Raw genomic sequence first — 25,867 nt, 5'->3', positions numbered from 1 at the left:
TTGTTTCATCAAAATCCTTGCCAGAAATCCTGTTTATTGGCCAGGGCTGTCCCCTGCATGGCTGGCTGTGTGTGCACAGTGTGTGATGACTGCTCTGAAAGGCTCAGGAGTTCTGTCAGGGGACCCTCACTCCCTTCTTAGTCTTAGGTAAAGACATCCTGAATGCCTGTCATTGTTAACACTGGTACAAAGTAGCAAAGATAAATATTTTAGCTACTCGTTCCTCATGTTTCCTCACCCACGTTTCTGTTTTAACTTGTAGATTTCGGATCTTTGTTTGACTTGGAAAATGATCTTCCTGATGAGCTGATCCCCAATGGCGAGTTGGGCCTTTTAAACAGCAGTGGGAACCTCGTTCCAGATGCGGCTTCCAAACACAAACAACTTTCTGAACTTCTGAGGGGAAGCAGCGGCTCTTCCTTGACCCCAGGAATCGGCAATGTGAACTCGAGCAGCCCCGGGCAGCAGGGGGTTGGTGCTCAGGTGCAGGGGCAGCCGAACAGCGGCAGCATCGGCGGTCTGGGCGCCATGGGGAAGAGCCCGCTGAACCCAGGAGACTCCTCTGCTCCGGGCCTGGCCAAGCAAGCAGCCAGCACCTCTGGGCCTACCACACCTGCATCCCAAACTCTGAACTCTCAAGCACAAAAACAAGTGGGAATGGTGACGAGCAGCCCTGCAACATCACAGACTGGACCTGGGATATGTATGAATACTAATTTCAGTCAGACACACCAGAGCCTTCTCAACAGTAATTCTGGTCACAGTTTAATGAATCAGCCTCAGCAAGGACAAGGGCAGGTAATGAATGGATCTCTTGGGGCAGCTGGAAGAGGAAGGGGAGCAGGAATGCAATATTCTGCCCCTGCCATGCAGGGGAATGCAGGCAGTGTGCTGGCAGAGACTTTAACCCAAGTATCTCCACAGATGGCTGGGCACACCGGGCTGAACACAGCACAGACAGGAGCAATTACTAAAGTATGTACATGCCATTTACTGTATTCTATTTATTGTACTTGTTTTTCTCCATACAGGTGTTTAGGAAACACAGTAGATCCTTTTCTGGGACAGAACTAAAGGATGTGCTTTCTTGAGTCTGTAGTTACCCATTTCAGTTACCAGTGATATTGTGAAATGGAGATAATTGAGGCAGTACTTCTCATTTAATCAAAAATGAAAGCACTTGTTGAGAAAGACATCCTCGAAGCTAAAAGTTGGAGAGTATCTTAGCAGAGTGAATTAGAAAAGAGTAGCATAATCCTGCAGAAAGGAAGCAGGTGATTTCTTGTGTGCAGGATCTCAATTTAGCTGCCAGACAACACCATCTTCTAAAGCAATGTGAACACTTGGAGATTGAAGGGAGAGGTGTAGCAATGGCTCCTCTTGTCAAGGACCCCTGTCAGCAGCCATGCAGCCAATGTTTTTTGTATATGGAGGAACTGATCTGGAAACATCAAATTTCACATAGATTGCCAAGCTAATGCAAACTGTGAAAGGGAAGGGCAAGAGCCTTATTTGGCAGCCACTGTGGATCAGGGCAGGGAATATATACCTGGAATTGTCTGCCTCTGTCAAGGGGCTCTGCTCTGGCTCCCTGCTTGATGCAGTTACTGCTTTTTAGTTCTTTGTTTTCCAGGTGTGAGCTTAGAGCACTGTTTTGACTTCTGCTCCTCCTGGTCTGTGCCTTATCTCTTGTCTGGGTTGTTCTGGTACAGTTCCTTCATGAAATTTGGTGGCAAACCCACCATGTTCTGATGTGTAGAAAAAGGTTAATTTTTATCTCTGGTATTTTATCTATTCATGCATCAGAAGCTGTTGTCACTGTAGTTTCTTAACATGTAAATGTTAATTTATTGATGTGCTAGTAATTGTGGAAAAAATTGCGTTTTCTGACATGAAAGCGTGTCCTGTACTCTGAAGAGGTGCTCACATCACTGTGGAGTACTGTATAGTTAATTCTAATTTTTTTTTAATAAAAAACATTGACAGCATTCTCTCTGCAGTGAAGAGATGCTTCTGCTTAAGGAAGAGATACTTGTATTGTGAGTGAAGGTCAGAGCATCTGAAAGTTGACATAATTGTTTTGGAGGCTGGAGACAGAAAATTTTGTTGTGTGGGAGCTGATTGGTCTGCACTGAAAGAGAGTCAGCTTATCTTTCTTTTGTTTTCCTGTGAAATTTGTGTGAAGAGTGAGGAATTCTATTTATCTGGCTTATTTTTGTGAACTTACAGATACCTAAGTTCTTGGGAGTAGATTTTTCCTAGTCACTACTTAGTTTTATGTGAAACTACTAATTTTTCTATGTGAACCACATGAAATGGAATTACCCTGAAGGAAAGGACTTGCTGACAGAGTCTGTGTCAGCCTGATGGGGAAGGTTCTGTGAGGTCTTGATTTATTTTAAACAAACCCACCTCTGGTAAAGGACAGGCCAGATCTTAGACAAATTCCAGATTCCAAGGACTTCAGGCTTAGCCTGTTGCCTGCTGCAAATGGATTCACCAGCTGGAGAAAGGGACAGTTTACAGATGTGCAAGAAGCAAGTTGGTTTGAGCAAGGAATACATAGGAAAAAATAATGAAAGGACTGTTTCATGACAGAGCATAAGTGATAAAATGGTGCTTTGTTGAAGGTGCACTTAAAATAAAATAATTTTAAAAACTTGACCAAGTAAAACAGGAATACTGGTGTTTTCCAGGGCTCCATCTCTTGTTGGATAAGATGAAACTTAAAAGCATTGTGTTCCTTTTAAAAAGTTTTATTTTATATACATCTTATTTTTCTCTTAGTCAAGAAACCAGGTGAGCTCAGTTTTCAATCACAAAGATTTTGTGTTTCCATTTTGGAACAAATACTTGCTCCCTGAATTTTCTTGTGCCAAGCAGCAGCCTTCTCTGTTTTTGTCATTTTTCTTAGTAGGCATTTGAGGATTGGTATCCTTTTCCAGTATCTCCCCATCCCCCAGTTTATTGTCCTAATAGGATTATCAGCCATGATTGTGTGTTAGCTTTTTCTTACTGATGCTCCTGGAAAGCTTTTAAGAAAAGTAAAGAAACACTTCAGTGAGTTTGTCTGTTCTTCTGAAACTGAAATTTCTGCTGGAGGAAAATGTGGGTTAGTTTGTTTTTTCACCTCCTGATTCCCTGGTGTTTACCACTTAATGTGTACAGCTTAAAAGATTTAAAGAGCTGTAATAAAAGTGGTGAGGCAGCTGATCTACCTAATAGTGAATGTGCCCAAGATGAGTCAACGGCTTAAAATGTAGCTGCCATCCTGCTTGAAGAACTGTATCAAGGCTGGAAGGAAATTCTCTAGATGATGACTGTAGCAATATCCTAAGGGAAAGAGAGCAGTGAAATACAAATGCAGAAAAAATACCTAGAAGAACTTTTTAAATTAGATTAAAAATAAGTGATGTGCATCTCTGACTAATCTTGTTGAAGTACAGCCCAGTAGCCCATTTTTCTCAATTCAGTGTGTTTATATGCAGTGTGGAGAACTTGTGACTCTTTATGGTTTGGGATCAGTTTTGTTGGGCAAGACCTTGCTTCTGTGGTGGTTGGTTCTAATCCTTTTTCAGTATGTGACTAATCAATCCATTCCTTTCTCTGGTTTTGTTTCTTGTGGTGTGTTTATATAAGCATTCTTTCTATTAAGAGAAGAAGGAAAAAGATCCAGAATCTAGTCCCTTCACCTGATCTCAGAAATGGCAAGGATTAATTTCATCATGATGATCATGGATCATCATCAGCCATGGTTGTTAATTTTGACTTTGGCTTGCTATTTTAAGGCAGAACTGAACAGTGTGGCTGAAGCTCATGTTCCTGTGCTTGCATGAGCCACAGGTGGGGAAAACCTTACCCCTACCCTATTCAAACAGGAGTGGAAAACAACTAATTCCCAGTGTCAGAGAGCAAGAAGGTGCTGCTAGCAAGACAATTATTCTTCCATTGGCAGGGAGAGATGAAACTATAATACTTCCTCATCTGTTGAGATGTGAGCCAAGATTTCATATATTTCACATGGTACTCCCAAAGATCTGTGATTTTGACTTGCTGAGATACCTGGAAACCTCTGAGGAACCTTCTCTTCCATGATACTGTGTATATCTCTGCTCCCTTCTCTGCCAGTCTTCTGTCTTGTAACAATTTTGTTTGCAAGTGTGGCATTGTGGTCCTGTTTTCTTGAATGACACTACAAGGAGAATTTTTATTGGACTGGGTTGAAGTTCCTTAGGAAATCAGCTATGAAGAGGAAAGGATTTGTCTTTGAACAGTTATTACTTGATGGGAGTAGAGGAACAGATCATCTTGTCACAGTCATTTCCAGCAGTAATGAATTGTCCTTTTGTGTTTACCTTGATTTTTGTTGAATCCAGTAAGTCCAGAAAACGTGTTCAAACCATCTAGAGCATCTTGTTAGAGCTGTTTTTTGAAAGATTGTTGGTTGTTGGATGTGATAAGCAGAAGTAAAGCTCAGCAGATGTCATTGCTTCCAAAGGAATGAGCACTCATTGGAGACATGCTTGTGCCTAACACTCTCCTGTTGCTGTGGGAGTTCATCTTTTCCAGTGAAGGAGGTGAAACCTTCCTGTTCTTTGTGGCTGGCAAGGGCTTGAAGTTGTGTTTCTTTCAATGGGTTGTTAGAGAGTCTTTGCTGAGATGCATCCCCCTGTCCTAGTACAACTGTCAAAGCCTTGGAAAGTTAGAGGAAAATATTGGGAAGTTCCCATTTATCTTGTATGGTTCTCAGGCTTCCTTTTTGCCCTGTGTTAGGAGTTTTTCCTAACAGTGATCCCTCTAACTCGTGCTTCTGCTCTTTCCCTTGAGAAGTGGTAAAGTCCCATTCAGATGAGAGGACTCTTGAGTGTTTTCTTTTCCCTGTGTTTCCAAGCTATAGTGCCTCCTCATACAATTCTGTAAAAGGAATCACCTTTTCTTCTGTAACTTCAGAGTCCTATCACTCCAACAAGGGTAGTCAGGTACCCAGCAGCAGAAATTAAAGAAAAAAATCTGAAGTTGTGCTTGGCTGATAATCTGCAGAAGGTGTTGCTGTTAAGCTGCAGTGAAGATACAGCTTGCTGGGGGCTCCTTTCGAAGTATTTTTCTTTATAGAACCATTAAACCTACCCTAAGTTCAGCTTTCCTTCTGAAAGGCAGGCACAGTTTAATCAAACATTATTGGGCTCTGTATGCCTCAGAAGATTAAATTGTTTGGTCAGATTGAATCCATAAAGAGATGAGAAGAAAGTGGTTGTTTATTTTCATACCTAGTTATGAGGTTTACAACATTAATGGTTGTTTGGGGGTTTTTTGGGATGCCTTTTTGAAGATTGAAGATTTTGAGTAACTTCAGTCTACCTATTTTGAAAACCCTGAAGGAAAGTACTTATTTGATATGAAATAGAACCTGCATGCAGGGAGAAACTGATGGAAAAGCTGATCTGGCTGGCACATCTTTCAGTGTAGTATTCCAGGGGGTAGCAGGGAGTTCAGATACAGAGTTCCAAGTGCTGTGTGCAAGCCATGAGTTTTCCTTACCTCTGTGTATGTATTTAAGCCCCACTGGAAGTTGGTACCAGCAGTGGGATTGGCATCAAAACCTGAACAGACTCAAAACAATCACTAACTGAAAAACTAGATCTAGTCTGCTGGATTTTTGCCTATGAGTGCAGAACAGTTTTTTTTCCTCTAAATGGTATTGGCCTAATTTGTTTGGACAGTGCATGTTTTCAGCTTGCTTTAAGTCAGAATAGTGTCATGGCCATGTATGCTTCAGTAAGAGTAGATTCTGATTAAAGAGGAGGAGAAACTCTTACCAAAAATGAACTTCAGAAAACAGTAAAATAATTTTTAATTTCTATCAAGAGAATAACCTGTTGTCTCAGGCTATAAAAGAAGTGAATTCTGTTGTTGTTTCCAGGCAGGGTGTCTGTCTAATACATGTGCCTTGGACAAGTACATTCACAGTTTTGCTCCCTGTGCTGTTCACTGAGTGGTGTTTTGATGTTGGAAATTAATCTTGAGTAAATTAAATTGAATAATGAGCTGTGTTAAAGAGCAAGAGTTACATAGTTTATGTGGTTACGTTACTTGTCTCGGTGTTGTGAGGAAACCATGGTAAGGAAAACTTGTGATGAGAAAAAATGGAGCCAACTATTTATTTAAACAGATCCCCCAGTTGCTCTTGCTGAGTACCAGATTTAGATACGCTTGCTGATTGTGAATTAAGTCAGCTGAAGATGTTCTCATTCCTCTGCAGCTCTGTGTGTTTTAGCAAACTGCTGGTGCTGTTTGTTTCTGTGGTGCCTCTCAATCTGTCTGAATTCTGCCTGAATTGTTTTAACATGACTTGCAGTTAATTTGCTTCTCATCCACGGAGTTGTCCATGCTTGGCTGCCAAGCTGCCTGTCTCCTAGCAGACCATGCCTCTGGCAAACACCAGTAGCCAGTCCAAATCATATTCCAAACAGTGCTGCTTCCCACTTCCAGGGGACTCCTAATAATGCTACAGACTCGACTGTAGCTGCTCCATTCTCTGATGAATAAGGAGAACCAAAACAGCATTTTTACTGAGGAGGGACATATGTGTTTTTGTAATAATACGACAGGAGAAAGCTATAAATACAGAGAAACACATAATAGCAGAACTCAGTGACTCGTAGTAAAATGAAAGTCTCCAAGGCAGTTTTGTTTTGAAACATGACCGTGGAAAGTGCTGCTCCACAGATGAGTTTGCTGATACGTCAAAGAGATTTAGTGACTTAAAAAGCTCACTTCCCACAACTGTTACTCCTGGCACCTGAAATTGAGTTGTTTCCTGTTTCTAGTAAATGAGTTAAGTCTTGTTTGCAGTTGTGCAATGTCATTGAAGATCTTTGCAGCGATAGTCTCTTGGCTGGGGCTTATGCAGGTATCAAGGTTCAGCTTGGCTCCAGGGCTGCAAGAAACAGAGCACTCAGCCTTCTGGGGACAAACCAAAGCTCAGTTTCCTCTCCTTCTGCTTCACACCCAAAAGCCTCTCTGTGCACTTGCACTGGCTTATCAGCCAGCTGACAAAAATTAAGTGTTATGGGATCTCTTCAGAGCAGAATTGGGCCATTATCTTCTACTGTGATAACACACCACAAACATTAAGGTTTTTTGTCATCACTTATATTAGTTAAAGTCTTGTAATTCTTCAATTTTTATTATTAGAGTGAGGTTTATTTCTAAGTTTATCTGAAAGAAGGTTTTGTGAGTGAAAGTAACAGATCCATCAGTTCCTTTGGAAGCCATTGATTAAAAGCAAGATTTAGTCAAAATGACAGAAACTCCCAGGTCCTTACTGATAGATGTAACTGAGATGACGTCTTTCTAGTTTTCAGACTGCTTTCACATATCCTCCTGATGCTGTTTGTAGTTTGGGGTTTTTAATACCCAGCTAAAAAATGACTCAGATGTTGGGAGGGAGGAAAAGCTGCCAACTGAAACGTTGGTGTGTAGAAGTTACGAAATGCCTGGTTCCTTCAGTCAGAAGGAAATGTCTTTGTCACAGTAATTTTCTTAATAGACTCTAATCATGCATATAGATATGATTTCACAGGAGTCTTTCTGATGAAAAGACCTTTTAGCAGCTCTCAAGGCTTGCCCTTACTTAAAAGATAAACTTAATATTTGTGCTTGACTGTGAGCTGTGATTATATTGGGAATCCTGTAATTGGAAGGACATGCAGAAATCAAAGCAGGCAGTGTTATGGTCTGGAAGCTAAATGCTGGTGGTCTGTTTCTTTAGAAAAAAGTCAGTGCAGGAAATTTGGAAGATTATGTAGAGTTTGATAAACTATGTCAGCGTTCCTGAGAAATGGATCAGGAGTGGAAGCAGTGAAAGGAGGCAATTCTCCTATTGCAGCTTCCACAAGTGAAAAACACTTCGTTGAAGGAAAACAGGACACTTCAACCATCAGGCAAAAAATAAGATTATGTTGGAAAGTTGCACTTTGGAATTTTGAAATTCACTCGTTTCCATAGGGGGTTAAAATGTCAATACAAGAGGCTACACAAAGCATGCCCAAATCTACTTTGTAGTGGGCAGATTATTCTTCACCTTGATTAACATTTGAACTGGAAAAGGTGCTTCAATGCACATTTCCCCTGTCAAAAAATATTTCTGAATTCATACTGGTACAATTGCTAGTTTACTCTGCAGGGCTGAGGAATGGCAGAATTTAATGGCATTTTCCCTTCTTCTTGTGATTGTTTGGAGGAAATGCCTGTTGGTTTTTGTTTGGAAGCTGAAGTCCCTTTGTGTGTGACATCAGTTTGCTGTAACTGTGTCCATGGGCTGTAGATAGTACATGCTGGTTTCTCCTCCTCATCCTCCTCCTTCTTGGTGTTACAGTAAATAGTATTTTTATTTACTCCAGAAATAGCTGTGACTGTGAAGTGGCACACTAAGCTTGCTTGTGTTTTAACTGTTTGTGTGTAATCCAAGCAATGGCTTTGTTTCTAAGGCCAGGAATACTTTGCAGAATTGAGATTTAGATGAATAAGGATTTGAGATGATTTTTGAACTCACAGTGCTACAAAAACTACCTGTAAGTAGCATCTGGAAATGTCTGTGCTTACATGTTCTGAAGATGCTCAAATCCCAAAGTGATGGACATGTTCTTTGGTATCTATGTGCAAATCCTATTTAGGTTTGGGAAATAAGTGTCCTGTGCCCTAAAAAGGGTTCAACAGTGCCTTTGTTTTAGAATGAATCATAATGAAAATACAGCATGTTAAATACAGGAGCATCCTTGCCAAAAGAAATGAAATAGAATTTTTGAAGAGTGGTAAATAGATTTTTTTAGCACTCTGCTGCTGTTTTGGGTGGAAAGGATTTGTGTTCTCTGAGTGACTGCAGACAATGCTGTCCTGGCTGCGTGGCTGCTCTGCTTGTCAGGGGAGTTTTGGAAACAAAACAAATGCCCTTTGAAGCTTTTGGCAAATTGACTTAATTAAATAACTGCTTTTAGGATGGGAGGATCTTTGTACCCTGGTAATGGACAAGTGTTGGAACAGCACCAGCTGAAGATGAGATTTCTCACTTGGAACAAACAGTGGTGGCTCCCTTAGTCTGATATGGGCCATCTTGGGTTAAAAAGCATTTCTGGATCATCCTCTGTGCAGCTGCTGTCAGGGAGGAATGTGTGTTAAACTGTTCAATTTTAATCCTGTTTAAAGACAACCATTAGATCTTGCTTTGTTTAAAAGCCTGGTCAGAATTGTCTCAATAGCTTTGTGGCTATTGTTAAATCTTCAAGGAGAACATGTTTTACAGAAGGACTAGAAATGTCACAGTAGTGCTTGAAGTCACTGTGGTGTTTCAAAACAAATATATTTGGCTCTTAAAGTTATTTTTAAAATATTTTAACAGTGTAAATTATTTGTAGTTACATTTCTCCATAGTTAATATCAGACTGTGATATTTGTGCTAAGTAGTTGTTTGGAGTAAACAATATTGATTTTTGTTTCTTTTAATGCATTTAAGGTAACTGTAGTGCGAGTTTGTTTCTTGTCTGATTTTTCTCCCTGATCTGGATTGAAAAGGAATAGTTACTTTTAGAGTCAAGCTTCTCCCTTCACTGTTTCCACTTTTCCTTCAGGATGCATGTCTGTCAAGGAGAGTATACATTGTTAAGGAAGGACACAGAATATCTCTTTTCATTATGTTTTGGAGATACTTTTCCTGTTGCTGTTCCTCCTCAGAGCTACTGTTGCCTTGTATCTGTGGATTATCACATCCCATGGGCTGTGTGATAATGTATCCTTGGCCAGCTGCTGGGAGATAAATGGGGAAAGAACCTCTTAAGTAGTGCTACTGTTTTCTCTTGCCAAAACAGCTTATTCCTTAAAATACTAAATTTTTGGAGCATGACGTGCTCTCCCTTTCCTTGGCTGTCTCCAGCCAGCTCTAGGCACTTCTGCACTGCTGAGGTGCTGGCAGACACAGCTGGCAGTTCTTCTGGGGCCTGTTGGGTACAGTCTGAAACAGGAAATAAAGGAGTGTAGACTTTGGGTTGAATTTCATATAGAAATCTGCATTAATAGAATTACAGAGTCATGGAATGGTTTGGGTTGGAGGACTTAAAGCTCATCCCATCCCATCCCCTGCTATGGCAGGGACACCTTCCACTGTCCCAGGTTGTCACAGATTGGGAACTTGTGTTAAAAAACTGTGTTTTGGTGTGACCATAAATGTGTTTTAGTACATGCTGAAGCTTCTCCTGAAATTAACTCATAAAAGTTTTGGCCTGTGAATATACAATTGAGTATCTGTTGGGGCATATCTTCACTGAATTTCAGCCTTTCAAAATTTTCTTTTTAAGTATTGTTGAATTATTCTTTGTGCTCAAACTTGATGCAACAAACCTTTGAAACATCTACAGTTAATTTTGTAGTTCTGGTTACGTTTCTGTTCTTGTATACTAAGAATAATTCTTGTTTATCTGAGGAAAGCCACTTGCTCTGCTTGGCACATCTAAAAGCTCTTGAAGCAATTGGAATGCATTGATCAATTGTGGCTAATTATCCATTAGAGCTTTGAAGTTGTTGTTTGCAGAGGTGACACTCATTACAAAGTAAACCTTCTAAGCTTTATTTTGATTCATAAGTACTACAGTGATACAGAGTGCAAAAATTGTAGTAGATTCTATTGTGTTTGTACTCAGGCTTGTGCAGAATTTTGGAGACATTTTCTTTCTTCAGGCATGTATACAGTGTAAGCATATGATCATTTGATTTCCTTTTCCTGGGAAAAATTGATTTCTAGTTAAATGTATTAAGAATCTGTCCTCTGTATATCCAGTCATTTGTAAAGAAGGTTTTCCCATGAAATTTTGTCTTTTATATTTCAGTAATTGTGGGGAAACATGGGTTAATTTTTTTTAAAGGTCTCAGAATACTGAAGTTCTCCTTTGGCCTCTGTGAAATGCTTGGAAGAGAATTTCACATCTTATTACAAGTGGTAATAAAACACCTGGCTTCTTTTTAATGGGATTTAAAAAGTCTTATTTCTAGTTTTACCAAATTTTAGTAATAAAGGATGAAGTAAATTACAGTTATTCCTGGACATTTGAGTATTTTAATTTGGGTTAATTTACTGCTGAAGAACAAGACAGTAATTGCTTCATGAATCTGTTGTGGTAGGCCTTGGTTATAGCAATTAGCTTAAAATGATGGGATACTTGGAGCTTGGCTTCCTCTGAACAGTGGTAGCCAGATCATGATTTAATTCTCAAAACTGATTCTTGAAATGTTACATTTTAAGGCTTTCTTGTTACAGACTTAAAAGTGAATATTTTTAACTGAATGTTTTGTCAAACTGCCAAACGTGCAGGTTGGTTTAGGTGAGCACTCTCAGCTCGGATAACATCATTGCCACCATTCTTGCACTGAGATTGAATTCACCTTTTTTTTTTTTTTTTTTTTTTTTTTTTTTGGTAACACCACTGGCTTTCTGCCATAAAATGATTAATCTTTTCCTTGCCTCTCCATCTGTCCCTCTGGCATATACATCCCAAGCGCCATGGTGACTTTCTTTTGGAACACATTACTATAGGATGAAATAGCAATTTGTAGAGACTTAGGGGTTTTTTTTGTCAGTAAACAGATGCAAGATGATGCCAGTGTAGTAAAGAAAGCCTGTCTTTTCCCTTCACAAATGAACATGAATTCCTAATGAACCTGTCTCCTGCACTTCTGTGGGAGCTGTAATCACTGAGTGGACCTTGCTTCGTGCTGGAGGTTTGGGCCTCATTCCAGAGGGAGATAAGAGTCCAAAGAGCAAAGTCCTCAGCCTGTGCCTGCTGGAAAGCTGCTCTTTGGTACCGAGTCTGTGAGCAAAGCACTGCTGGGAGTCGTGGCAGCAGCACACAGGGGCTGAGGAGGGATTAACTCCAGAGGGTTGATGCCAGATCACAGCAGCTCTGGAGCTCGTGTGTGTTCTGCTCACCTGGGATCTGCTGGTGGAGTGTGCAGATGGCAAGGCACAGGTCCCTGTCTCTGTGTGTTACCTCTCTGGGAAGCAGTCCTGTCCTCTTTCACTGTCACTAACAGCGTTAACAGCAGCTGAATTGCCTGTCTGAATTTCTTAGGTCTTCCATTACCTAGCAGATTGACTACTCTGTTCACAGTGCTTTGTAGAGTTGAGTTTGTAACTTCTGAGCATCTGAGACACCCAACTGTTTGATTTCCTCGTCTTGAGAGAAAGAATAAAGATCCAAAGGAAGAAAGTTAAAACTATTTAAGGCAAGCAAGGTGATGTGCTGCTTGTGAAAACATTTCAGTGGATGGGAAGAGGGAAAAGGGAGCAAAATGCTGAGTGTTGTAACCAACCAACTTGTGTGTTGAAAGCCCAGATTTGAGGTAGATGTGGTAATTTGATGGCAAGGGATTTAAAGGCTTAATCTAATAATGGAGTATGAAGTGGCTGATTTTGGTGAGGCCCATGAAAAGAGGAAGTAAAGAGTGCTTGGGATGGCATGTCTGGAAATTGAGTCACCCCTGTCCTGTAGGGACTTGGACAGCAAATGCCTGGAGGCAGAAGCAGGGTGCTGGGTCTGTACCCAGTCATTCTACCCATGCTGAACCCAAAGGATACTGCTTGGATGTGTGGGATAGTGGGAAGAGCAGAATTCCCAATTTGTGCCAGCTTGCTCTATTTTCTAAAAAACTAGAGAGAGAAAGAAGAAAAGTGTCCCTAACATCTCAGTGGTATAACTGGGGATTTTGGGATGAGAGGTGCTGAGTAGCTGTGGCTCTGTAAGGGTTGCAGTGTTCATGCACAGCTGCTCTCAGCCTAAGGCTACTGATGAAGTGGAACCCTAAAATTCCAGCTCAGGCATTCAGAAAAGGACATCGGAGTTTACAGCAGCTCTTAAAGGGTGGAAATAGTTACAGTCTCCTCAGCCTTCAGCATTTTGTATCACACGTGGTTGTGGCAATGATACAGCAGGAGGAAGAAGGGAGAACGTCCTGCTTTGCAAATCCAGGGATTTAGAAGAAAGCAGTAGTGAGTGGCAGATGTGTTTTACTAGAGCAGTTTACACTGTTGAACAGCCAAACTCTCACGTATGCAACTCTTCAACACTGCTGTTAGTTTGTGAAGATCTGGCCTCTTATCAAAACAGATCAGATCTAGGATGCCTCTGCTCTCTCTCATCTTTAACTGTGACAGGCATGTTCTGTTCTCTGAAATAATTTAAATTATTAATCTGGGACTTAAATTGGTTTTTAGGTTTTATACCATAGACTAAGTCCAGGGTAATGCAAGGGATAGTGGTGGCTCACTAAAAAGGTGACTTTGTGTCTTCTTCCTACAGTAATTTTGTCAGGTTCAGAGGTGTGGGAAGAGTTTGGTGAGAAAAAAAGGTGGTTCTGACTGTCCTGTTTTTCTATTGTCAGAACAGATGTGAGCAGCACAGCAGTAGGCTGGCTGTGTGTCCTCACACTGCCACTGCTGAAGCTGCAGTTCTTTACAGCACCCCCACCACAGGGGTCTTCTGAACTGTTTCCTGTCGAGCTTTCAGCTCCCTCCTGTGTCCTCAGATAATCTCTGAGGTGCTGACAGGACAATGCTGGCAATGGTGGTGGCTCCTCAGGAGCCCTGGGTAGTGTTGCTGCTAAATGCAGTGGGTGCTGGCAGAGGTGTCTGTGCCTCCCTTCACGGAGATGTCAATCTGCTAGTCTGCTGTGGTGTAGGGGCGATATTCCTGAATATTCCTGAGATTGTCCAAACCATGCTGCCACTCGTTCAGTCCCCCTTTCCCTGCAGTGGGATGGAGAGGAGAATTGGAGGCAGAAAAGGCAGAGATCACAGGCTGAGATAAGAACAATTTACTGGAAGCAGCAATGAGATAAGAAACAGGAACAGCAACAATATTAATAACGAAAGTATATGAGAGAGGCAAGTGATTCACATACAGAATGCTCAGAACAGCATTACCCCCACTCCCTCCTGCTGGCTCACTCCACCAGGACAAACCCCTTCTCCCCACAAGAGACTCCTTTTTTTGGCAATGGCATGAGATGGTACAGAATTACTTCAATATCCTGGCCATGCCCTGTCCCAGCTACTGCAGAAGATTAACCCTGTCCTGGCTGGAACCAGGACATTACTCCTCATTCTATACCATGTACTCATGTCCAATTCATACACCTTCCAACTAGGTACATACATTTGTATTTATATTTATATATAAATATATACCTCTTCCACAAGCACAGGTATCATTTCTGTAGTCAGTGGCCATCCCTCCAAGATGGCTGTTGAGTTCATTTAATCCATGGCTGTGGGTTCTGTCAGTCCCAGATGTCTTCCAGGGCAGGAGGGCTGGTGTGCTGTTGGCTGGTTGCATACTGCATCAGGAGCTCACATGGCATGATGTGTGAAAAGCACTTTCCCTTTGAGCATCCAGCCCAGAACTGGTAGTCAGGGTTCCAGGAGAAGCTGTTCTTCAGTGCCAGTCACTTTGGAAGCAGCTTGAACCCTCTTCATAGGTGCCAGGATCTGTATTTCAGTTTGGGTGTAACAGGATTTGGATCCTTTCTGTCCCTGACTCCAGAACCCCAGAGGTCATCCTCAAGTCTCCCCAGGTACTTTTAACCATACAGACCAGGGAGGATCATTTCTTGGCCTGTAGAGCATGTTCTTTACATCCTGTCCTGCCCTGACTGCCCAGGGGCTACTGCCTGAACCTCTTGTTTGATCTGTTCAAAACTTGTTGTTCACTTGCAAGTGTTGTTTCCCTTGAAATAATTTTTCTTCCATGTCATAAGATGGAGAGAGCTGCCAATCTGACTGTACTCTGGGATGTGTGCTCTCCAAAAACCCACAGTGAGGCCCTTTAGCCTTACTTTGCTTTATGGTAAAACCAGCCTTCAGGAGGATTTGGATTTTCTTCTCCCCTTTATCAAAAACTTCCTCTGTCCTGTTCTCCCATAGAGTGATGTCAACAATGTTCTGTAAATGTTCTGGAGCCTCACCCTTTTCCAGTGCAGTCTGGACCAGTCCATAACAAGTAGTGGAGCTGTGTTTCCACCCCTGGGGCACAGCAGCTCTCAGTAATGGTGTGACTTCATTCAGGCCACCACAGTCAGTCTGCACTTTCCATTGGACTGACACACTGTGTAGGGCTGTTAAAGGGTGAGCAGGGCTTGCTGAGCACTGCCAGCTCTCCAATCCACAGCCCATCCCAGGGATGGGGTCCTGCAGGGCTGGCTGGTGCCATGTTGCCAACAGGGCACTGTGGTGGTAGTGATCAGTACTTGTTCTTCATCCCTCATCAGTCTCACAGCAGAAGGGTCCTCTGAGAGACCAGACAAGAAATTCAGCTGTTGAATTCTGTCTCCATAGCAGCTCTTCTAAATGCCCAACAATTCCCTTTTGAGACCTTGAAATACCCTCTCCTGAGGTGATCCATGCCAAGGATGTCTGGAGACTCTGGGCCAGTCACAGTGGAGTGTTTTGCCACTTACTCCCAGCCAGGCTCACTTCAGCTTTCAGTACAATCAGCTGTTGGGATCCCCCTGCCACCCCAGAAACAGAGATGGATTCTGCCCCTACAGATCTCAGGCGTCAGGGACATTGTGTTCTGGTGTCAACTAAAGCCTTGTGCATCTGATGTGCCAGGCCATGGATTCACACAGTCCAAGAGATCCAACAGTCTCTTTTTTCCACCTGGCTGGGGGCGGGGCCCCTGTAGTTCTGGTTATGGTATTTATTTCTCTCTTCTTGCAAATATGAGATCTCTTCAAGAGGATGTGAAATAACATCAGCCCTTCATTCTGTCTGAGGACGTGCCCTCAGGAAACTGGAGGGGCATTTATCCTCAAAGAATTTCCTGTGTTGTTTGTTCATCCTCTCAACTCTCTGCTCATTCTGCCAGGACAGAGGTGAGATTTTCATCCCCCTTCTTCCTGTCAGCTCTGTGACCATGCAGGTAAAACCAGAGATGACTTTGTGGTGTGTCCCCTCTCAAGCCAGCAGCAGCTTCCTCCCAGTAGCAGATTCTGGTCCGTACTGGTGTCCACATGGGACTTTTACTTTCTAGTTTGCTCAGTATGATCTGTACACAGTCTTGGTCAGTCCTTCCACAGATTGGTAGGGAGTAAAAAAAAAAAATTAAGGACTCACCTGAAGCCCTGTTCTCATTTCATTGACATCATTGCCAGTGAGTTGGACTATGGCTGTGCACACTCCATGCCAACTTCTGCCACATGGATTGCATACTTAACATCCGAGGGAAATTAAAAATCCTCAAAAACTCTTGCAATAGGTCTGAAGGAGGAAATGGGAGTGGAAAGCTGGGAAAGACCATTCTCTCCCATTCCCCCCACGGACTGTGTAGGATTATTAAGGGATTCCCGAAGCGAGTGCTGAAGTAAGGGCAGGAGAGCAGCCCTGAACACCCATCCCAGATGACCCTCATTGCTCTCGATGTTATCATGTCATAAACTGATAACCCACAGTACAGCAACAAAGCCATCCTGCTGTCCCTGCTGCTCTGAAAGAGAGCTCTATGATGGGCACTTAAGGAAGCAGGTTAAGTACCACACCCACATGAGCAGACAAAGCAGCGCTGTGACCGCGGCTCCCTACCTAAGATAAATTTGTTTCCAAGCCGCTTGGGCAGATGTGTTGTTATCTGAACCCTTGGAGCCACGCTGGTGCCAGATAAGGCTGTTGTGGTTTAAGAATGGTATTCCCCAATTTAATGCTCACGCTGAGACTCTCCCTGACCCCCTCCCCCTGCGGGGGGCTGGAGAGGAGAGAGGCACAAAAGGCAAAGATCAGGGGTTGAGATAAGAGCAAGAAACAACAGAGATAAGGAAAACAGAGAGGCGAATGGTTCACATGCAGAATGCTCAGAACACCTCTTCTCCCTGGAAGAGACTCCCTTTCCAAGCCCTCTGCAGTGATGGGAGGTGGTACAGAATAACCTCTGTGTCCTGGCCATGCCCCCTCCCAGCTACTGCAAAAAATAAATCTGTCCTGGCCAGAAGCAGAACTGGTTATAATCTACCTGTCCATCTCTGCTCAGCAATCTTGGGAACTTAATTATCTGTGAGGCCATTAAGAAAAATGGCTCAAATTGACCAGTGATTTCCAAAGTGATTAGAGAAAAATTGATCCGAGGGAGGGGGAGGAGATGTGCAGTTTCCCTAGGATGCCTGACTAACAATATAACTGCTTTGTGATCCTGCAGTCAGTGTCAGTCTGAAGAGGCAACTTAATTGCTGCAGGATTGAGTGAGTGAATGGAATTCTGTGCTGCAGTCCATCCTGTGTGTGATGTCCTGTCTTTACAAGAGCCATCACCTGGAGCTGCACTCAGCTCAGTAACACAGTCCTGGGGTGCAGAGGAGACTGCAATAGTTTAATTCATTTTTTGGCTTCTGTTCTGCACCTCTGCCTTCCTGGACTTTGGTCCCTGGGTTTGGTTAATGGACTCTAGTCAAGGTCTCAACTATCCAGAGATCATTTTTTCTTCTCATCTTCCTGTGTTGTCTCTGGACAAGCAGAAGAGAATTTGTCATTATCTTTCTGTTATAAGGTTCCATTGTATAAAAACTAAAGCCCATGAAAATGACAGTGGTTCAAAGATAGGATACCTCTGATTAGAGGCCTTATGATTTTTGTGAACTAACTCCTCTTGATGAATAGAGGCACACACTATTTAAATAAAACATGAATATAATCTTAACAATTCCAGTGGTATTTAGTCACTTCCATATTTTCTGATTTTGCCTTCGAAGCTACAGAGCTTCAGCTCCTACCTGTTGATACATCATTGCTAAATAGAAAATATTTGTGTTATCATCTTTTCATTCCCAAACTCAGTACTTCAATCACTTCAGTCCATGCCGTAATAAGATAAGCAAATTAATAAGCTTAAATAGTAAGCTAAATAAATTAGGCTGTTAGATTGCAATTAGCCTGTCTTTGGCCATGCCTGTTAGTCCTTTGAGCACTACTTAAGCCCTCTCTGGATTGTCATTTTTACCTGGCATTCCTGAACTACCACAGGGTGTTGGTCGTTGTTGCAGCAGCATTCCCATCACTCCAGACACATAATGATGGCACTTTCCCCTTATCCAATTGTCTTTTCATCCCTCCTGCTGGCATATTGAGAGCTCACATTTGTTCTTCTTCAAGCATTTTGCAGATTCATGGCTTTCAAAGTCTGGCCAAGGCTTGTCTAGTTTGCTTCCTTTCTTTCCAGGCTGTTTTCAAGTAAAATCCAGCAGATACTGAATTGAATATTAACGATAACTATTTTTAGTTTATAGGATTGGATCATAATCAGATTACTTCAGCCAGGCTTATTTTCCACTGAGCCCATGCTGCTTTGAGTTCTTTGGTTCTTATATCAACCTTTCAGTATTTTTTTGTGTTGTCAGCTCAGTCCAAATCTCATTGTATTGTTTTGGTTTTAAATATTTGGCCAGAATAACCTTCTTCCATTTTTGTACAGAGTCAGTGCTTCAAAATTTAATTAAAATCAACATTTAACTCAGAGATAAGTTTATTGCTTTGGGTTTTTGGCTTGTGTAGTTTTTGGGGGTTTTTTGACTAATCTGTCTGGACCAGCTAATTAAAAAAAAAAAAAAAAAAAAAAAAAAGACATTAAGGTAGTGGTGGTATAAGATACAAACCCAGGAGCATTATCAGAAGTGGTTGCTGCTCCTTGGCACATGCCTACAAATGCAGGTGCTTTCTCTCTCACAGGAAAATTGAGGCTGAACTCTGTCTGTCCTGCCAGACCTTGTATTAAATTTGGAATTCCTGGAGTGAAAGGTGGGCTGGGGCAACAGGGGAGAGCAGAATTTCCCAAAGGAAAAGGATTGCAAGGAGCATAGCTGCATGTAGTTGTTAGGTTTCTGACAGTGTGTTGGAGAGGAAGCTAAAAAAGGGAGCAGGAAATGATGTGCTTGTAACAGGGAGTGGGGTTTGCAGCCTGTTGTGGTGGTTGCATGTCCTGGGAGCCTGGAGGAATGTGGTGATGGAGGACCCTGGGCTGCAGGAGGGAGAGCTGTGCTGGTGGAGGTGAGGGCACAGCTGGTTAAAACTTAGAAAGAGGGAAGGGTAGAGTTTATTTACAGCCTGAACACTTGGTGTACAAGAGGGAGCATAACCCATCTCCTTGATGCTGGGCTAGAGGAAGAAGTGCTGTGGTGTGTCAGTGTTGCTAAAGAACAGAGGGGAAAAAGAAAATAAAGCTTTAAAAGCAGGAGGAACAGCACAGTGTGGAGATCCAGTCTGCTCCAAAAGGTGTCTGCAGGGTTAGATTGGTGAACTTCTCACTTGTCACATCCCCTCTGAGTTGCACCCTCAGATGAGGTTTGTAGGTTTGGTCACAGGCTTCCTCTAAAAAAATGCATGAAACTCCAGGAACTAGAGGAAATGGAATTGCTGTTCTGCTTTGAAAAGAACTAAGAAGCAAAACAGGAGAGAGAAGCACCTCCCACAGCTGCTGCTCAGGCCACTGCAATGTGATGGCCCCTGTAGTCCAAGGCAGCTGAACAAAGGTTTTAAGTGCTGGGGGTTTTTTTCCAGCTTGGAAGTTTGTACATTCCTTGGCTTATGAGAGTAGAGTGAAATACCCTATTTCCTATCCACACTCGGTAATAGATTCCAGTATCTTAGAGAGTTGCCATAGTGATAAAAAAGGGAACAGAATCTACTTGTCTTCCTGGGATAGCAGAATTATTAAATTAAATGCCTCTTTTCCATTAAAGGAGAGTGTCATTATCATATTTCTGAGAACTGTTTTAGAGCAGAAATAATGTGTTTAAGGTGGTGTCCTGCATTAATCGTGTTCCTTCTTGAGGCACCTCTAGCCTTAACTTGCACTTGGGATACACCCCTTTATCTCCCCCACTGCAGCTGGTGGCACAGAACAACACCTTTCTTGGGAAATTCTGCTCTGCTCCATCAGAATTCATGCAGCTGTGGCCACAAAGAGCTGGGCAAAAGAAGCAAGATTTGCCCAAAATTGCAGCACAGAAATATAATTATTTGAGTTGCAGAGGATGAGGTGGGATGAAAGGGGCCACCATGGGATGGAGTGCAGGGAACAGGGCTGCTGAAAATGGTGACAGGAAGAGAAGGGAGATGAAATGATGGAGGGGAGCAAAGGCAACATGTAGGGAACATCCATGAGCTTAGAACAAAATAAGAGTGAACAGCATAGCCCAGGCTTTCAGCTTTTGGTGTAATGGAGGTGCACCTGATGGAAGGTGGAGTAGCCCTGTGATGCTCATCCATGCAGGTAGAAAACAAACAGCTTACACTGGATTTGCTTTCCTTTTAGAAAAGTAAATTTAACAAACTTTAAGCCAAATGCAAATCTTTTTGGCTCAGAGTTCCCCATAAAAATTACCATTCTTACCAGGTTGTAAACTCCAGTGTCCTTGCCTGGTTTATCTTTCTTGGTGACTTTTAATTACCTGGTAATCTTGCCCTGAACTACCTATTTTGGGGATCAGAGTTTTGTTTCAGAAATATTAAAAAAAAAGGTTTTCTGAGTATCTGCCTTCCCTTACCTGCCTGGAAAAAACCTGGAAGCAGAGGCAGGAGTTGGGGTGTTTGAACCTTGAGTCCTGTGCTTGGAGCTGCCAGTTTCCATTAGCAGATTAAAGAAGCAGGATCAAGTCTTTACAGTGTGTAGGCTCAATCTTCTGCTTATATTTACCAGTTGTTTTTTTGAGATTTCAGTCAGCCATGGTTTAAAGTTCCACAGAAGTCACTGGGCTCAGACAATTAAGCAGGAATTGCAGTTTATGCCTTGCACCTTTCAGTGTGTGATATGCAGGGATCTGCCTGATTATTCCTTTCCTTCCACCTCCTTTTTGCTGCCTTCCCAGCAGGGAGGAGCTGGCAGTGATTTGCTCTGCTGGAGTCCCTACCTGGCAGTATGGAATCAATTCTGAGCTGCTCCCAGGGCAGCAGTACCAGCTCTGCAGTGCTGTGGATCTCAGTGCTGTTTGGCAGCGGGTTGTTCTGCCACTGAAACTCCTCGCTGATCCCAGGCTTGATTGGAAACTGTTAAATATAGATAAGAGTTTGTTCAAGCAGGTCTCACATTGTATTGGGCATTCTCAGTCTCAGGAAATCGCAGTCCTGTTAATTTGAATTCTTCCCAGGAAAAACTGAGTTTAAACCCCCCTGAAACCACGAAGATCCATCAGTTTTAATAAACTCATCTTGTGGATGATCTCTCCTAGTTTTTGTCTCAATATTTACTTCAGGGACTGCTACCTAAGAAAGGTTTTCCCACTTATTCAGATTTTTTTTAAAGATGAACTTCAAACAAAAAAAAAAAAAAAAAGTTTTTAGTAGTTTGTTTCATTGGCAGTAATTTACAAAAATGAAGTGTAGGTTAAAATGCACGTCTAATGTTTTACAATGGCATCAAATTATGCTATTTTTTGAAAGTTACAGACTGGTGTAATGCTTTAGTTTTAGATTCCTTTCCCTTGTGAAAGCACAGCTTTGGACACTGAAATACAAAGTGGCAGAGAGCAGGTTAACCAAAATACAAAGTTTCAGATGGAAGCTACTCTGCTTCCAGCTGGATTTTAAAAAACTGCAAAGCATTTCTTAAAATTTCAATCAAGTATTTATTACTTAATGACTACCTAGAGTAGAAAAAATTATCTTCATCCTATTAAGCTCTCAGCTTGGAAGACTGGAAATGTTGCTTTGTTGTTGTACGGAGTTGTGATCTGTCTAATAATAAGATCTACTGAAAAGGAAACATTAAAATGAAGCAACCATGTGGTGGTAGCTGTTAGGATTGCAGAGCCTCAGTGCTTTGGGGATGTTCTAGTCATTTAGAGTTTTAACAACTTGAAACTGTCTTTTGAGACCAAAATATCTAATATTTTTCCTAAAAATCTATTTTTAAATATTCTTCCTTGAATAAAAAAGCATTAATATTTCCTGATAATGAGATGAGAACACATTTCTGTTTTTTTTGGAGCAAGAACTTATATTTGAGGTAAAATTCACTCAGCATTCTTACTGCCCAAACAAAATCTCACTTCTACTCTTTGAAAATTAGACTGTAGAAGATTCTGCTAGAAGCTTTTAGCACCAGGCCCCCAAGCTGAGCACATCCATGTTGGGCATTCATGGCCTGTCTGAGCCTTTTCCTTCTCCTCCCTGGTGTCTGAGTCTGCTCCATCCATGGGGTTCCAGGTCCACTTTCTGCAGGATGGTGTGGTCCATGGCACCATGGAAGAGGCTCCTGTTGGAGCACCATTCCTGTCTCCCAGTTTGGAATCCCCACAGTGCTGGTGGTGACTGTGAAGGTCTGCAGGAAGTGTAGTGCTGGTTGCCAGAAAAGTCTGGATATTATATATTATTCCATTTTTAAAAAAAAACTCCTCCAAAATTCCAAGCAAGTTCAAGATGACTGGAAGTCCTTCCAACAACAAAGTTTGTAGTTGGGAATTAGACATGAGAAAATTAAGAGCCCCAGAGTTAATTCCTATTTCTGGCTTCTGAAAGGTTTCAGTAGTTTTCCTAAGCTGTCAGAATCTCACTTTTAGTTTCAGAAATTTTCTTCACTGTTGATCTGATAGACCCCTACAGCATTAATGAACAGCTGTCATTATCAGATGACACTTTCTCATACCTTTTCTGAAATAGTGGGTTAAGTGGATAATTTTATTAAATACTTTGCTATTAATTCTTCAGAGAAAGCTGCCAAAATCCGTGGTGTAATAAATAATAATTAAACTAATTTCTCTGAACATGCAGTCTGCAAAACAAACACAGAAATAGAAAAAATTAAATTCTTTATATTTGTGCAATGTGATAGTAGCTAACACGACTTCTCATTAAAGGCAGTCTTGGGACTAAACTTTGGATGTTAATTTTTGGTCTTACTTGCTATTTGAATTATTCAGCTTTACTCTGGGACGCAGCACATATTTGATAACCTCATACATTGCAAAGTAACAGCTTTTGGGATTTTTTTAATGTGTAAAGATAGAACGTCTTGTAAAGTGAAGAAAGGCCCAAATCTGGCAGCAGTCACTGGGCAGGATGCAGGGAAAGGGAGCATTTCCTAACATAAAGCTGCTTGGAGAGTGGCAGGGCCAGCTGTCTGAAAGCAGAGGGTACAAAGTACAGGGACAAAGAGGACAAGGCCCAGTCAAATTGTGTTTATTGGACTCTGCCCCAGTGTAATTTACTGCTTGTAACTGGTGTTTCCTTAACAGCTCGTTCAGCCTGGTTCCTGTAAGCATAAAAAGCAACCTCTGAATAATCCCTCATTATGAGGCTGTTCCAGTGATAAGCTGATGGGAGCAGTCCTTCCTCCAGCTATGGGAAGAGTCCTGAATCCCTGCTGGCAAGGTTAGGGAAGAGACCAGGACCACAGAACCCCACTGTGTTGAGGAAGGAAAGGCTGGAGAGGTAAAGGGAAGAGGAAAATAGGATTTACTATTTCAAACAAAGACTTTTCCCAGTGGTTGGATTCATGTTTAGGACTGGGTCATAAAGTCAGCTAGAAATCCTCCCAGTGCAAGGCAGGGGGGTGAACAAATGTGATTTGTTGAGAAGGGACTGAGGGGAGCTGGGGGGCTCAGCCTGGGGAAGAGAAGGTTTGGGGGGACCTTCTTACCCTCTGCAATTCCCTGACAGGAGGGTGGGCACAGGTGGGGGTCGGGCTCTGCTCCCACAAAACAAGAGACAGGATGGGAGGGAACAGCCTCTAGGTGTGCTGGGGGAGGTTCAGGTTGGACAGCAGGAGGAATTTCTTCCCAGAGAGGGTGGCCAGGCACTGGAAGGGGCTACCTAGAGGGGTGGTGAAATCCCCATCCCTGGAGGAGTCCAAGGAAAGCCTGGACATGGCACTCAGGGCTCTGGACTGGTGACAAGGTGTGATGGGTCCCAGGCTGGACCTGATGGTCTTGGAGGTCTTTTCCAAGCTCAGTGATTCTGTGAGATCTCCAGTGGAGGAGATTTAACCATGGGGAGACTCCTGCAGGCCAAGTAGCCCTTGGGATGTACAGTGTTCTCTCCAGTCATTCAGGGGCAGTTGTGTTTCTGTTTTCTAGTCTTGGGGAGCTCTCAGGGTGTCATTTGTCAAGGCTGTCAGTCTCAGACATCTTTTTGCTCAGACACTTCTCCTCAAGTACCAAAACATGAGCTGATAACCATTTGCTTGATGCCTCTATACATTCCCCTCCCTTCCCATCTGTCAGTGTACAAAGTCATGCTTTGTGCTTAGAATGCACAAAGTATCACAGCATTTGAAGTTTGCTTGGTCTTCCTAAGTTCCAAAAAGTAATTTCTGTCAGTGTGGATTGGGAAGGATGATGTTGTGTTTTCCTTTGATTTTGTCAGTTGAATTGCAAGACTTCAGCCCCACACTGCAGTATGTATTTGTAAAATAGATATTTGTAAAATAAGATATTTGTAAAACATCTTTTTAGGATACATTTTAACTTGGTAAAAGTTGTTAAAATGTGATTTTAATACTGAGATTTAATATTGAAAAACTTAAATTGGAATTTGATCTATGCGAATGCAAAGCCGGATATTTGACATATGTTTGGTTTGTTTTTTTTTAAATCTCCCTTTGGAATCATGAAAATCCTAATCATTTCATTCATTCATTCTTTTCCAGCTGGGAATGACAGGTAACACTACTCCCTTTGGGCAGCCTTTCAGTCAAACTGGAGGGCAGCAGATGGGAGCTGCAGGAGTGAATCCTCAGTTGCCGAACAAGCCGGGCATGGCCAATAGTCTGTCTCCCTTCCCTGCCGACATCAAGAGTACTCCCGTCACCAGTGTGCCAAACATGGTGAGTTGGACCTGCTGCTTCCAGCACTCTTTACCTCTTCCTAAATTCTTGGGTGATCCAGCTTCTGCAACATTATCAAATTAATTCTCCACGGTTGTTTAAGCATCAGAGTTTTCTCGTGGTTCCTCACTTCCCCTCTGCAGTGTGTATATAAAAATTGTGTACACTTTATGCAGTTATACCTTCTCAAGAGTCACAATTATAAAAACTGCCTTGTGTCCTTTCATTTTGGCTGGTATATTTAGTTACAAACCAGATAAAAATGTCTTTACTTTCCATGTGTCAATTAGAATGTGTTGGGTACATCACCACCTTCCTGAAACTAAATAGTACCTAATATCCTTTGGAACTGATGTGGCAAACACCCCAGATGCTTCTCACTTTATACTGTGCATGACTTTCATGTCACAAGCTTGCAAGAACAATTCTTATTAGGATACCTTACAAGTTTATAGTATGATGTTTACCAGAGTTCTCTTTATAAAGTTAAATTAAATATTCCCGTTTGTCTCAGGATGTTACGTATTAATCAAACTGCTTGTGTTGTTTCTATGGAAACTCCAGCTTGTTGCATTTTATATTCTTATACATGATAGCAGTTACTATAGAAACTTGTAAGACCTTCCATAAGATGCAAATTGCTTACTTTTTAATTTAAATCAAAAAAGGCTATTTTTTGGCACAACCAATGCTTGCTCTTCCATCACTGTGTTTGCTACCTGCCTGTCACTAATAGGCTCTGTATGAGAGGCAAGAGGATGCAATAAACTTCCTCTTTTCTCCTGATTTTAGAGAATCACTTTCTAATTTTCCTCTAGTTACTCTGTGAAATTTTTCTTTAATATCATCTGTCATTTACTTTTTATGATTATGGAAAGGAGTTTGTGACTGGGTTAAGACCATGTTCAGAACATCTTGCACTCATGCAGAATATTTTTAAAAGACAATTTGCTGCATGACCACTCTAGTTGTGTTTATTAAGTGTTTGGATCAGGTGTAAAGTGAGTGAGTTATTGTCTTGATGCT

General features: G+C 42.0%; 1 protein-coding gene across 9 annotated transcripts in view; it reads left to right on the top strand.

Annotated features, from left to right (window-relative positions):
- The window catches only part of CREBBP (CREB binding protein), a 95,369-nt gene that overhangs the window by 14,042 nt on the left and 55,460 nt on the right, over positions 1-25,867 (top strand). For 6 of the 9 annotated variants that reach the window (XM_056503020.1, XM_056503015.1, XM_056503018.1 and 3 more), the window contains exons 2-3: positions 263-975; positions 24,665-24,841. In XM_056503020.1, the coding sequence (XP_056358995.1) occupies positions 263-975; positions 24,665-24,841 (890 nt within the window). The remainder of the gene's footprint in view (positions 1-262; positions 976-24,664; positions 24,842-25,867) is intronic. The other 3 variants (XM_056503016.1, XM_056503022.1, XM_056503021.1) reach the window with 1 other exon arrangement.

The sequence above is a fragment of the Oenanthe melanoleuca genome, chromosome 14 (genome assembly GCF_029582105.1).
Source record: "Oenanthe melanoleuca isolate GR-GAL-2019-014 chromosome 14, OMel1.0, whole genome shotgun sequence".
NCBI lineage: Eukaryota > Metazoa > Chordata > Aves > Passeriformes > Muscicapidae > Oenanthe > Oenanthe melanoleuca.
Note: the sequence above shows the minus strand (reverse complement) of the source record. Positions and strands in the feature narration are given on the sequence as shown.